This window comes from Mobula hypostoma, chromosome 6, assembly GCF_963921235.1.
Source record: "Mobula hypostoma chromosome 6, sMobHyp1.1, whole genome shotgun sequence".
Lineage (NCBI taxonomy): Eukaryota > Metazoa > Chordata > Chondrichthyes > Myliobatiformes > Myliobatidae > Mobula > Mobula hypostoma.
Window position 1 is genome coordinate 161,787,840 of NC_086102.1, and position 14,175 is coordinate 161,802,014.

At 41.8% G+C, this 14,175-nt stretch overlaps 1 protein-coding gene across 4 annotated transcripts in view; it reads right to left on the bottom strand.

Moving 5' to 3' along the window:
• osbpl6 (oxysterol binding protein-like 6) overlaps positions 1 to 14,175 on the bottom strand; it is a 161,699-nt gene that overhangs the window by 4,733 nt on the left and 142,791 nt on the right. For all 4 annotated transcript variants that reach the window (XM_063052095.1, XM_063052094.1, XM_063052096.1 and 1 more), the window contains 3 exons: positions 12,327 to 12,471; positions 10,956 to 11,100; positions 8,374 to 8,500 (listed from right to left, as the gene is read on the bottom strand). In XM_063052095.1, coding sequence (XP_062908165.1) covers positions 8,374 to 8,500; positions 10,956 to 11,100; positions 12,327 to 12,471 — 417 coding nt within the window. The remainder of the gene's footprint in view (positions 1 to 8,373; positions 8,501 to 10,955; positions 11,101 to 12,326; positions 12,472 to 14,175) is intronic.

The window sequence follows — 14,175 nt, forward strand, 5'->3', positions numbered from 1 at the left end:
ATGGTGCATGGGATGTTGTCCTGGAGCCATAGCATGCACCAGTTCCTCATCTCGCGATGGGTCAATAGCAGACAAAGATAATCCAGTTTGTTTTCCAGGCAGCAAACATTGGAGAGTAGTCTTGACGGGAGAGCTGCCTTTTAACCTAGCACAGATGCCAGCATGCTCTCCCACACCGCTTCCTCCTTTGGGTGGCTGTAAAGGGTTTCGCCGCGGTATGAAGGTTTGGTCCATGGGATAAACCAAGGCTATACATCCCCTCTGCTTTCAGTTTCGCTAATTAAGCGGATTTACAGTATTTTGTTTTATTGATGTCCAACAGGGGCTTGCAATCAGCGTAGGTGTGAGAGAATGTTTTCTTCACAGGATTAGAAGACTTGGAACTCTTCCTCCGAGCATAGTGGTAAATACTGTAGATGTTGGAATCAGAGCACAAAGTGCTGGAGGAACTCAACGAGTTGAGCAGCTGTAAGGAATTGCCAACATTTTGGGCCAAGACCCTGCATCAGGACAGAGCGGAGAGGGGAGGTGACCGGTATACGAGGGAGTGGGGTGGTGGCCAGTATAAAAAGTGGGGGGGGGGGGTGGCAGGTGATTAGTGGACTGCGAAGGGGTGAAGGACAACAGGAAGGCTGTTGACCAGACAGGGGAAGGAGGATGGAGCTGGGAGTTGCAGGTGAACAATAGATGGAGGTTGACAAAGAGAAGAGAAAATGAGAGACAGACGGAGCAAGGTGGGAGGGGGAGGAGTGTGAGTCCAGTCAGCTGCTGGAGGAAGACAGCAGAAACATAAAGGGCCACCAGTGCTGGAAAGCTGATATAAAGGAAGTGATAATGGGAGAGTTGGATGGCGGATAAAAACAGAACCAGATAACGGCGAGGGATGGCAAGTCTGAGGGTGAACTGTGAATGTAGTGGGTAGGTGGGATTGGAAGTTCAAGTTAAGTCAAGTCACTTTTTATTGTCATTTCGACCATAACTGCTGGTACAGTACACAGTAAAAACGAGACATTTTTCAGGACCATGGTGCTACATGAACAATACAAAAACTACACTGAACGATGTAAAAAACACAAAACTACACTAGACTATAGACTTACCCAGGATTGCATAAAGTGCACAAAACAGTGCAGGCATTACAATAAATAATAAACAAGACAATAGGCACAGTAGAGGGCAGTAGGTTGGTGTCAGTCCAGGCTCTGGGTATTGTGCAGTCTGATGGCTTGGGGGAAGAAACTGTTACATAGTCTGGTCGTGAGAGCCTGAACGCTTTGGTGCCTTTTGCCAGATGGCAGGAGGGAGAGGAGTTTGTATGAGGGGTGAGTGGGGTCCTTCATAATGCTGTTTGCTTTACAGATGCAACGTGTGGTGTAAATGTCTGTAATGGTGGGAAGTGAGACCCCAATGATCTTCTCAGCTGCAGGGTCTTGCGATCGAGATGGTGCAATTTCCGAACCAGGCCATGATGCAGCTGCTCAGGATGCTCTCAATACAACCTCTGTAGAATGTGGTGAGGATGGGGGGTGGGAGATGGAAACAAGGAACTACAGGACAAAGATCAGAGGGGGAGGGCGAAGCGAACCCACCAAAGGGGAGGGTTACTTACAACTGAACAGCCATCGGGTTAAAGGCTACCCACGCGGAATGTGAGAATCTTTTTCCCTAGTTTGCATTGGACCTCATCTGGCAAGCAGAATGCAGAGGATGGGTAGATGTGGCTACTCAGAAAGATCTTAGGTGCTCTGCAAGACCATCACCCAGTGAGTGCTTGGTTTTTCTAACGCAGAGGAAGCCACATCAGGAATACCAAATGCAGTCCAAATTGGCGGACGTGCTTGTCAATATTTTTCACTTGGAAGGGCTGCTTAGGTCTCTGGCTAGTGGTGAGGGAGGAGGTATAAAATTCCTCTACAATTGCAAGGGATAGTGCCAGGGATCAGAGAGACTATTCTTGATAGGAGGTAGACCTGCGATTACAAGCAGATCAACTCCGACTTTTTTTTTATATAATTGGCAGACAGGTTTCCTTCTAAAATCAATAATCAACTCCTTGGTCTTGCTGACACTGAGTGAGAGGCTGTTGTTGTGGCACTACTCAGCCAGATTTTCCATCTCCATCAGCAAACTTAAATATGGCATTGGAGCTATGCTTAGCCATACTAGCCTTGAGGTGGACCTACGCAGATCAAGATTGTGGAGGAGATGTTTTTTTTTATTAATATATTTATTTTTATTGAAGGAATGACACAATACAGAATATATAATGGATTACATTTTCCTCCATTTTGCTTTAGTATCGTACCCCCAAAACAAACCTCCCCGAACATATCATGGCAGCTAATATATCTACAACACAACAATTCACAAATACAAGTACGGACATTTCACAACCGTACCCCCACACTACTTCAATACGACAGCTCATACACATCTGCAACATGTCAGATGATCCAAAATACACTCATATTTACAATTCATCAACCACCCTGTGAGGTAAATTATAAGTGTGTTAAATGGGAGGCAACTTCCTAAGTACAATCAAATGCCCTCAACTAGTAGGTAATTCCTTAAGACTCCCAAAATATGATAAGAAAGGTCCCCATTTCGAATAGAACTTTTTCACAGACCCCCTCAAAGTGAATTTAATCTTTTCTAATTTCAGAAAAAACATTACATCTTCTAACCAAGCAGCAGCAGTTGGGGGAGTGGCAGATTTCCAAACCAGCAAAATTCTCCTACGGGCCAATAGCGATGTAAATGCAATGATATCCGACTGGCTTGCATTTAAACCCAAATCATCATCTGCCACACCAAATACAGCTATAAGCGGGCAAGGTCTCAGTGTCACCCCCAAAACCTCACTGATAATTTTAAAAACCAGTGCCCAATAGTCATCAAGCCGAGGGCATGACCAAAATGCATGTATTAAACCAGCCGGAGAGAAGGAACACCTGTCACAGCCAGCGTCTGTCCCAGGGTATATGTCTGCCAGTCTGGCTTTACTTAAATGTACCCTGTGTAAAACTTTGAATTGTATGAGCCCCAGTCTAGCACATGATGATGAGAAATGAACCCTATTCAATACTTTTGCCCAATATTCTTCCGCAAGGTCCATACCGAGGTCGTCCTCCCACCTACTCTTAGTTTTGTTTAGATCTTGAACTCCCAAAGACATCAGCTGAGAGTATAGTGTGGAGGAGATGTTTTTGCCAATCCAAATTGACTGGGTTCTGCAAGTGAAGAAATCAAGGCTCCAACTGCACAAGGAGGTATTAGGCCAATGTCTTGAAGCTTATTGATTAGATTTGAGGGATGATAGTATTGAATGCCAAGCTGTAGACAATAAAAAGCATCCTGATCAAATACTGGTCTTAAGGTGTTGTACTTAAATACACGCAGCATAAGAAATAAGGTGGATGATCTTGTTGTACAGCTACAGATTGGCAGGTATGATATTCTGGCCATCACTGAGACCTGGCTAAAGGATGCATGTCTCTGGGAGCTGAACGTCCAAGGATACACGGTGTATCGGAAGGATAGGAAGGTAGGCAGAGGGGGAGGCGTGGCTTTATTGGTAAGAAATGATATTAAATCATTAGAAAGAGGTGATATAGGATCGGAAGGTGCAGAATCTTTATGGGTTGAGCTAAGGAATAGCAGGGGTAAAAGGACCCTGATGGCAGTTATTTATAGGCCTCCAAACAGCTGCAGTGATGTGGACTACAAATTACAACTGGAAATAGAAAAGGCTTGTCAGAAGGGCAGTGTTATGATAATTGTGGGGGATTTTAACATGCGAGGAGATTGGAAAAATCAGGTCGGCACTGGATCTCAAGAGAGAGAATTTGTAGAATGTCTGCGAGATGACTTTTTAGAACAGCTTGTTGTTGAGCCCACTAGGGGATCGGCTGTACTGGATTGGGTATTGTGTAATGAACCGGAGGTGATTGGAGAGATTGAGGTGAAGGAACCCTTAGGAGGCAGTGATCATAACATGATTGAGTTCACTGTGAAATTAGAAAAAGAGAAGCCGAAATCTGATGTGTCGGTGTTTCAGTGGAGTAAAGGAAACTACAGTGGCATGAGAGAGGAACTGGCCAAAGTTGACTGGAAAGAGACACTGGCGGGAAAGACGGCAGAGCAGCAGTGGCTGGAGTTTATGCGAGAAATGAGGAATGTGCAAGACAGGTATATTCCAAAAAAGAAGAAATTTTCGAGTGGAAAAAGAATGCAACCGTGGTTGACAAGAGAAGTCAAAGCCAAAGTTAAAGCTAAGGAGAGGGCATACAAGGAAGCAAAAATTAGTGGGAAGACAGAGGATTGGGAAGTCTTTAAAACCTTACAAAAGGAAACCAAGAAGGTCATTAAGAGAGAAAAGATTAACTATGAAAGGAAACTAGCAAATAATATCGAAGAGGATACTAAAAGCTTTTTCAAGTATATAAAGAGTAAAAGACAGGTGAGAGTAGATATAGGACCGATAGAAAATGATACTGGAGAAATTGTAATGGGAGATGAGGAGATGGCAGAGGAACTGAACAAGTATTTTGCATCAGTCTTCACTGAGGAAGACAGCAGGATACCGGACACTCAAGGGTGGCAGGGAAGAGAAGTGTGCGCAGTCACAATTACGACAGAGAAAGTACTCAGGAAGCTGAATAGGCTAAAGGTCGATAAATCTCCTGGACCAGATGGAATGCACCCTCGTGTTCTGAAGGAAGTAGCTGTGGAGATTGCGGAGGCATTAGCAATGATCTTTCAAAAGTCGATAGATTCTGGCATGGTTCCGGAGGACTGGAAGATTGCAAATGTCACTCCGCTATTTAAGAAGGGGGCAAGGAAGCAAAAAGGAAATTATAGACCTGTTAGCTTGACATCGGTGGTTGGGAAGTTGTTGGAGTCGATTGTCAAGGATGAGGTTACAGAGTACCTGGAGGCATATGACAAGATAGGCAGAACTCAGCATGGATTCCTTAAAGGAAAATCCTGCCTGATAAATCTATTACAATTTTTTGAGGAAATTACCAGTAGGCTAGACAAGGGAGATGCAGTGGATGTTGTATATTTGGATTTTCAGAAGGCCTTTGACAAGGTGCCACACATGAGGCTGCTTAACAAGATAAGAGCCCATGGAATTACAGGAAAGTTACATACGTGGATAGAGCGTTGGCTGATTGGCAGGAAACAGAGAGTGGGAATAAAGGGATCCTATTCTGGTTGGCTGCCGTTACCAGTGGTGTTCCACAGGGATCAGTGTTGGGGCCGCTTCTTTTTACATTGTACATCAACGATTTGGATTATGGAATAGATGGCTTTGTGGCTAAGTTTGCTGACGATACGAAGATAGGTGGAGGGGCCGATAGTGCTGAGGAAATGGAGAGTCTGCAGAGAGACTTGGATAGATTGGAAGAATGGGCAGAGAAGTGGCAAATGAAGTACAATGTTGGAAAGTGTATGGTTATGCACTTTGGCAGAAAAAATAAACGGGCGGACTATTATTTAAATGGGGAAAGAATTCGAAGTTCTGAGATGCAACGGGACTTGGGAGTCCTCGTACAGGATTCCCTTAAAGTTAACCTCCAAGTTGAGTCGGTGGTGAAGAAGGCGAATGCAATGTTGGCATTCATTTCTAGAGGAATAGAGTATAGGAGCAGGGATGTGATGTTGAGGCTCTATAAGGCGCTGGTGAGATCTCACTTGGAGTACTGTGGGCAGTTTTGGTCTCCTTATTTAAGAAAGGATGTGCTGACATTGGAGAAGGTACAGAGAAGATTCACTAGAATGATTCCAGGAATGAGAGGGTTAACATATGAGGAACGTTTGTCCGCTCTTGGACTGTATTCCTTGGAGTTTAGAAGAATGAGGGGAGACCTCATAGAAACATTTCGAATGTTAAAAGGCATGGACAGAGTGGATGTGGCAAAGTTGTTTCCCATGATGGGGGAGTCTAGTACGAGAGGGCATGACTTCAGGATTGAAGGGCGCCCTTTCAGAACAGAAATGCGAAAAAATTTTTTTAGTCAGAGGGTGGTGAATCTATGGAATTTGTTGCCACAGGCAGCAGTGGAGGCCAAGTCATTGGGTGTCTTTAAGGCAGAGATTGATAGGTATCTGAGTAGCCAGGGCATCAAAGGTTATGGTGAGAAGGCGGAGCAGTGGGACTAAATAGGATAAAATGGATCAGCTCATGATAAAATGGCGGAGAAGACTCGATGGGCCGAATGGCCTACTTCTGCTCCTTTGTCTTATGGTCTTATGGTCTGATGAATGCATCTTTGCTGTTCAGAAGTTGCAGGGTTGAGTAAAAAGTCAATGGGATGGCATCTGCTGTGGACCTGTTGTGCCGGTAGGCACATTGGAGTGGATCCAAGTCGCTTCTGAGGCAGGAGTTGCTATGTTTCATCATTAACCTGCGTTATCACTGTGGATGTAAGTGCTACCACATGATATATCGTCATTGAGGCAGGTTACCAGGCTCTTCTTAGGCCCTGGTACCTTAGACAGCCAAAGTGAGAGATTGAAGACATTGGTGAACACTCCAGCCAGTGATCAGCATGGGTCTTTAGTACTTGGCCAGGTACTCCATCAGGGCCAGATGCTTTCTGTGGGTTCACCCTTCTGAAGGATGCTCTCACGACGAACTCAGAGACTGAAATCACAGGCATTACGATTTTCTGTGATGCCTCGCATTATGTTATAGGTGCAGTCATGTCACGTGTTATGAGTGATGGAAGTGAACGCCCCACAGCTTTTGCATCATATTCCCTTACTGTTGCAGAGAAAAATTACACACAGATCGACAGAGAGGCCTTGAGTTTGGTTTAGCGTGTAAGATGTTTCGATCAGTACTTGTACAGGAAAGCGTTTACCCTCATTACTGATCATCAGTCACTGGTGCCCATTTTCAATCCACAGGAGAGAGTTCCACTAGGAGCAGCAGTGTGAATGCACAGGTGGGCTCGGTTTCTTGGAGAACACAATTACAAGATTGAATTCTAGAGGACAACTAATCATGAAAATGCTGACAGATTGTCCTATTTACCCTTGGAAAAGGAAATACCATAAACATTTACAAAAGAGGACACACCTCTTGACATATTCTCCCTTAAAGTGAAAATGAAAGTAATATCCATTCTGGGCCTCCGTCTTTTTCTTGCAATTAGTTTTATGTTTTGTAGTTACAAAACATAAGATTCTGAATTCATAATGCCTTCATGAAAAAAAAACAGAAGAGCTGCAAATTGAGAACAAGTCCTACACTGTTTGTTCCGTTTTATTTCTATTTCACTCTCAGGCAGCCTCTCCCAGTCGTCAGCACTGGTGCACCACAAGGCTGTGTGTTTAGTTCCCCGCTCTGCTCGTGTGGCTAAGCACAGCTCTAATGCCATACTCAAGTTTGCTGATGACACCACTGTCGTTGGCCAAATCAAGGATGGTGATGAATCAGCATACAGGAGGGAGATTGAAAATCTGGCCGAGCGGTGCTATAACAACAACCTCTTAATGTCAGCCAGACCAAGGAGCTTATTATTGACTCCAGGAGGAGGAAAGCAGAGTTTCATAAGCCAGCTCTCATCGGAAGATCAGAGGTGGAGAGGGCCAGCAATTTGAAATCCTTCGGTGTTATTATTTCAGAGGACCTGTTCTGGGCCCAGTGCGGAAGTGCAATTATGAAGAAAGCACCGTAGTGTCTCTACTTGGGGGTTTGTGGAAATTCAGCATGACATCTAAAAGACTGACAAACTTCTACAGATGTGTGGTGGACAGTACACTGACTGGCTGCATCACAGCCTGTTATGCAACACCAATGCCCTTTCATTGTCTGTCCACCCTCTTGGATGCTGTCCTTCATTGATTCCACTATGGTTCTTGGATTTACTATGTATACCCATAAGAATAAAATTTTCAGGGTGTATATGGTGACATATATGTACCTTGATAGTAAACTTACTTTGAACTTTGAACAATTTCCTCACCATGAATGCTTTTGTATTTCTCTCCATGCCCATTATGTTTCCTAATTCTCACTGCTTTAATCCCAGTGGAAATCAGGACTGATTGTTTAGTCTGGGAGTTGTTTTCTCACCTGGCAGTTTTATCATTGACATTTATATCTTATCTCCAGATAACATTCACCAGACTGCTCCCAGATCATACAAAACAAAGTTTATAAACTCGGGTTGAATCAGGCTTTGAAGCAAATACAGCAAAATAAACTCAATACTGGTCTTCATTTCCAGTGTGTACCTCACTGCAGATTGAGTTATTTACTCTGTACTAAATACAGCTTTCTGAACAAGTAGTTATTATCCACCAAGACTGAATTCAGTATTCTATTTACTTTGTAAGTTAAATAATTAAGTTATTTACCTTTGATCTGGTCTAAATCTAACATCAGTAGGTGGGAGGAACTCTTTCATCATAGGATCCAATTCATTCAGCTCAATTGCAAATCTAGTGAAGCCATAATACATGTCACTGTTTGTTGGCATGGAGCCTGTGAAATTAATAAAATATAGAATGAAATTGAGAACTGCTGTATTATTGACATACAAACAGGGACCAAACCTTCCCGCAAGACCTTGAGAAGCTAAATATTTATTGTATTCCACTGCTTACTGTGTATTATTCTAAGAATAGCAAAAGAACATCAGAGGTTAATATTTGTTATTAGCAACTTTAAATTTTTGATAGTCTAGACAACCTGCTTATTCCAGACCATGTGTAACTGGAAAGTCATTATATTCTTATGGAATAGTGTTTTACCCAAGTTTAAATGCCGTAATACATGGAATACCTTAACTTTTCACAGTTGACTTGTAGAGTGCTAGAGTGTGGAATGGAAACAGGCCCTTCAGCACTCTGTCCAATCCAGCTGTGAAGGACCTCATCTCTCTTTCCAGCACGTGGTCCCTACTCCTGAGTCCAAGTGTGTCCAGCGCTCATCCAAATACTTTTAAATGTTGTGATGGTACTTTCTTCCTCTATCCCTTCAGTTAGTGTGTTCCAGAATTCAACTATCCTCTGGGTCAAATTCCCTTTAAATCTCCCACCCTTTACCTTAATCCCATGCCCTCTGGTTGTAGACACTACTGCTAGGGAAAATGTTTACCCAATCTATGCCCCTCACAATATAGCCCACCTTTATCAGGGTCCATAAGACCATAAGACATGGGAGCAGAATTAGGCCATTCAGCCCAAGTCTGCTCCACCATAACATCATGGCTGATCCATTTCCCTCTTAACCTCATTCTCCCTCCTTCTCCCCATAACCTTTCACTCCCTGATTAATCAAGAACCCATCAACCTCAGTGAGACAGCTGCCTGTGGCAATGAATTCCACAGATCTACCACCCTCTGGCTGCAGAAATTCCTCCCTATCTCTGTTTTAAATGGTCGTCCCTCTATTTTGAGGATATGCCATCTGGTCCGAGAATCTCCCCCAAAAGAAACATCCTCTTCATATCCAACCTATCTTGTTCTTTCAACATTTGACAGGTTTCAATGAGAACCCCCCTCATTATTTTAAATTCCAGCAAGTACACGCCCAGGGTCTTCAATTGCTGTTCATGTGATAACCCGTGAACCTCCTCTGAACCCTCTCCAATGTCTGCGCATCCTTTCTTTAAATAAGGGGCCCAGAACTGCTCACAATACTCCAAGTGAGGCCTCACCAGTACCTCAAACAACCTTAGCATTGCACCCTTGCTTTTATACTCCAGTCCTCTTAAAATTAATGCTGACATTTCATTTGCCTTCCTCACCACAGATTCAAACTTCAAATTAACTTTTAGGGAATCCTGCATGAGGACTCCCAAATCCCTATGCACCTCAGATTTTTGAATTATCCCTGTTTAGAACAGGGGTTCCCAACTTTTTAATGCCTTTTTTTTATTCTTTTCTTTTTCCATAGGTTTAATCATTAGTTATATTACCAAATACAGTGCCCCAATTTAAATTTCCTCCTAACATTCCACCCAAAGAAAAGCAAGTGTTTTAATAAGTAGAACAGGGTATCATTATAAATAAAAACTTATTAAAACAAGGTTGCCTACAAGTTTGGCTTCAACATGGTTCCACTTCTACTACAGCATGTAGTGCCCTGCCATGGCTCTTCCCTTCCTCACAGAAGCAGTTTGAATACTAGATAACAGCACAAGTAAAGATAAACCCATTAGTAAGCAGCCAACGGAGGGAACAGTGTAAAAAGTGGATACACTGACAGGGATGTTGAGAAACATTTGCGCTTAGAGTCTCCTTTGCACGTGTCGGCTCCCCCAATTGATCATAACTGCTGCAACAGGACAGCAATTAGCAAACGTAAAACAAATTAAGATTTTTTAATATGTATTTTCTTAACAGAATGAAAATGGAATGGCTTGCAGCTGTAATAATATTAGAATCAATATACTCATTGAATGCCAAAATTATATTCCTGTATTCCCAAAGCAAACAACAGAAATATTAGGGGGTAATTTTTATCTGGTTGATTTGAGACTGGATGGTTATTAACTCACTCCTCAGATTTTACTGTTCTTTCCCTTCAATGGGCTTAAAATCAAGTGCATTTTAAAATCAGGCCTGCGATCAGAACCTGCCCTATTTGCATTGGTCAGACCAGGTTAACGATATTCATGTTATGTTGAATGGTGTTCTACTTGCTGGAATGTCAAATTATGTTATTTTACCTACCAGTTTACTTCCACATAAAACACAACTATTACACATCACAGCTCACTCATGAGTACAAGGCACCACTGTCAAAATATAATCAACATTTGGGAACTACAAACAAAATGCTAAAAGCAAAGAAGCTGACGATATGGAGATGGTAATGCTGAAATGAAATGCCCGGACTCAATCTTCCAAATGATGTTTGTGTCATCAGTTCCCATTCTAGATGTTAAACTCTAAAACACTTCATTTGACTTAGCACTCAGCAGTGATTTCACCTGGTCTCCATATGCATTTAGCAGAGGGGGGAACTCCACAGTACAGCCCTTCGTGCCACTTGCCAAAGAGCCGTCGCACCACTTTCCCTTCCTGATCCATCACAAACCCTTGAACTTCATTTACATTTGAACTCCAGTAACTCCCCTTTGCAAATAAAAAACAGAATAATTGTTACTTATGAGCTGATTCATCTAGTATTTCATATTTTTCTAAAACAAGCCAATATTTTACTCAATTTTTTTAAAAGCAACAAAAATGCATTAAATACACAACATTTAAATGTTTCAAAAGTACTTGAGTTAATGGGCTACAGTAAAGTCCAACATTTCCAGTGTTATTGCCAGTTTCCCAACACACCATGTGTGCATCTGATAAATCCTCATTTCAAGAGGACTAGAGTAAGGATGTAATGTTGAGACTTTATAAAGCACTAGTGAGGCCTCACTTGGGGTATTCTGAGCAGTTTTGGGCTCCTTATCTTAAAGGGATGTGCTGAAACTGAAAGTGGTTCAAAGAAGGTTCCCAAAAAATGATTGCAGGATTGAAAGTCTTGTCATTTGAAGAGTGATTGATGGCTTTGGGCCTGTATTAACTGGAATTTAGAAGAATGAGGGGGTGACTTCATTGAAACCTATCAAATGGTGAAAGGCCTTGATAGGGTGGATGTTTAGAGGATGTTTCCTATGGTGGGAGAGTCTAAGACCAGAAGACACAGCCTCAGAATAGAGGGCCGTCCTTTCAGGACAGTCGTGGCGAGGAATTTCTTTAGGCAGAGTGTGGTGAATCTGTGGAATTCGTTGCCACAGGCAGTTGTGGAGCCAAGTCTTTATGTATATTTAAGGCAGAGGTTGACAGATTCTTGATTAGTCAGGGCACGACGGGATGTGGGAAGAAGGCAGGAGACTGAGGCTGAGAGGAAAATTGGATCAGTCATGATGAAGTGATGGAGCAGACTCGATGGGCCAAATGGCCTAATTCTGCTCCTATATCTTATGGTCTTAAATCTGAAGTTGCTGATTAAAAGAAAAGGTATTAGTCATTAATGAGGGAATGCTACAAACAAAAATCACTGGAAAAAAAATACAGTAACAGTGCCTCAATAATCAGTTTTAATTAGTCTTCTATCTAATTATTTTCCAATATAGAATCCATTGTATGTAGAATGAACAATTATCAATGTATTGCGGTCACAAGGCTAAGATCAAGCAAGTCCTTTATCATGTCAAATCCAAACTTCACATTATAATTTCACAAGTTCAAAAGTATTGTGCAATGGATCCACCTTGAATGATCATGATTAAGGCATTCTCTGAGATAGCAAGCTTTTCGTTATTAGCAAGTAAGATTATGTACATAAATTGTATAGTTACCTTAATGAAGCTTAGTTTACAAATGCACGCATTGTTTTTTGTGTTCCTAATGGTAATTTCTCCATAGTGTTCTATCCAACGTTGCCCACTAAGAATGTTGTGTATACAGGTGGTAACTTTATTCCATTCAAACTGATCTCCATATCTGAAATTTCAAAGAAATTATTTCTTATTACTTCAAAGTATCCTGTATTTAACTGTTGTAAGAAAGAGACACAGTTTCCCAGTGTTATTCCCAGTGTAATTCTTAACATGCTATAACAAATGATTGCATGTACTCCATATCCTTTGGTTACAGGGCACATTATAGTAAATGCTCTGGTTAAAGAAAGAGACGCAATGTACATGAATGTTTCCTGTTTACTCTCCTTAGAGACACGTGTATTGAATCAATGCCACAGAACAAGGAGAAAGTGTAAACACTGAAAACAGTATACCTGTAACAATCAAGTTTAGAGCAAAATTAAAGTTTTACAAACAGCTATAACTATATAACTACATTCAATTTTGGAAGTAGATCAAAACTATAAAAAGGATAAAAGCAAAATCAGTAATTAAATGTTTTAGACTCCTTTCTATTTCAAAATGATACCAGAGGCATGAACGAGATGTGAATGTATACTTTTACAGTGACATTGTAAATGGCACGATACTGTTAACAACATTGGTGAACAAATTATGAAGCGAGTAAATGTAAAACATTAACAAGATGTTGGTGTTGATGTAGGAGGTAGTGACCATAATATAATAAGTTTTAATCTACAATTTGAGAGAGAGAAGGGAAACTCGGAAGTGTCAGTATTACAGTTGAACAAAGGGAACTATGGTGCTATGAGGGAGGAGCTGGCCAAAGTTCAATGGAACAATACCCTAGCAGGGATGACAGTGGAACAGCAATGGCAAGTGTTTCTGGGAACAATGCAGAAGGTGCAGGATCAGTTCATTCCAAAGAGGAAGAAAGATCCTAAGGGGAGTAAGGGGAGGCCGTGGCTGACAAGGGAAGTAATGGACAGTATAAAAATAAAAGAGAAGTATAACATAGCAAAGATGAGTGGGAAGCCAGAGGATTGGGAAACTTTTAAAGAGCAACAGAAGGTAACTAAAAAGGCAATATGCGGAGAAAAAAAATGAGGTACGAAGGTAAACTAGCCAAGAATATAAAGGAGGATAGTAAAAGCTTCTTTAGGTATGTGAAAAGGAAAAAAATAGTTAAGACCAAAATTGGACCCTTGAAGACAGAAACGGGTGGATTTATTGTGTGGAACAAGGAAATGGCAGGTGAGTTGAACAGGTACTTTGGATCTGTCTTCACTAGGGAAGACACAAACAATCTCTCAGATATAATAGTGGCCAAAGGACCTAGGGTAATGGATGAACTGAAAGAAATTTATATTAGGCAGGAAATGGTGTTGGATAGGCTGTTGGGTCTGAAGGCTGATAAGTCCCTGGGACCTGATGGTCTGCATCCCAGGGTACTTAAGGCGGTGGCTTTAGAAATCATGGACACATTGGTAATCATTTTCCAATGTTCTATAGATTCAGGATCAGTTCCTGTGGATTGGAGGGTGGCTAATGTTGTCCCTCTCTTCAAGAAGGGAGGAAGAGAGAAAACAGGGAATTATAGTCCAGTTAGCCTGACGTCGGTGGTGGGAAAGATGCTAGAGTCAATTATAAAAGATAAAATTACGACACGTCTGGATAGCAGTAACAGGATCAGTCCAAGTCAGCATGGATTTACAAAGGGGAAATAGTGCTTGACTAATCTTCTGGAATTTTTTGAGGATGTAACTATGAAAATGGACAAGGGAGAGCCAGTGGATGTAGTGTACCTGGACTTTCAGAAAGCCTT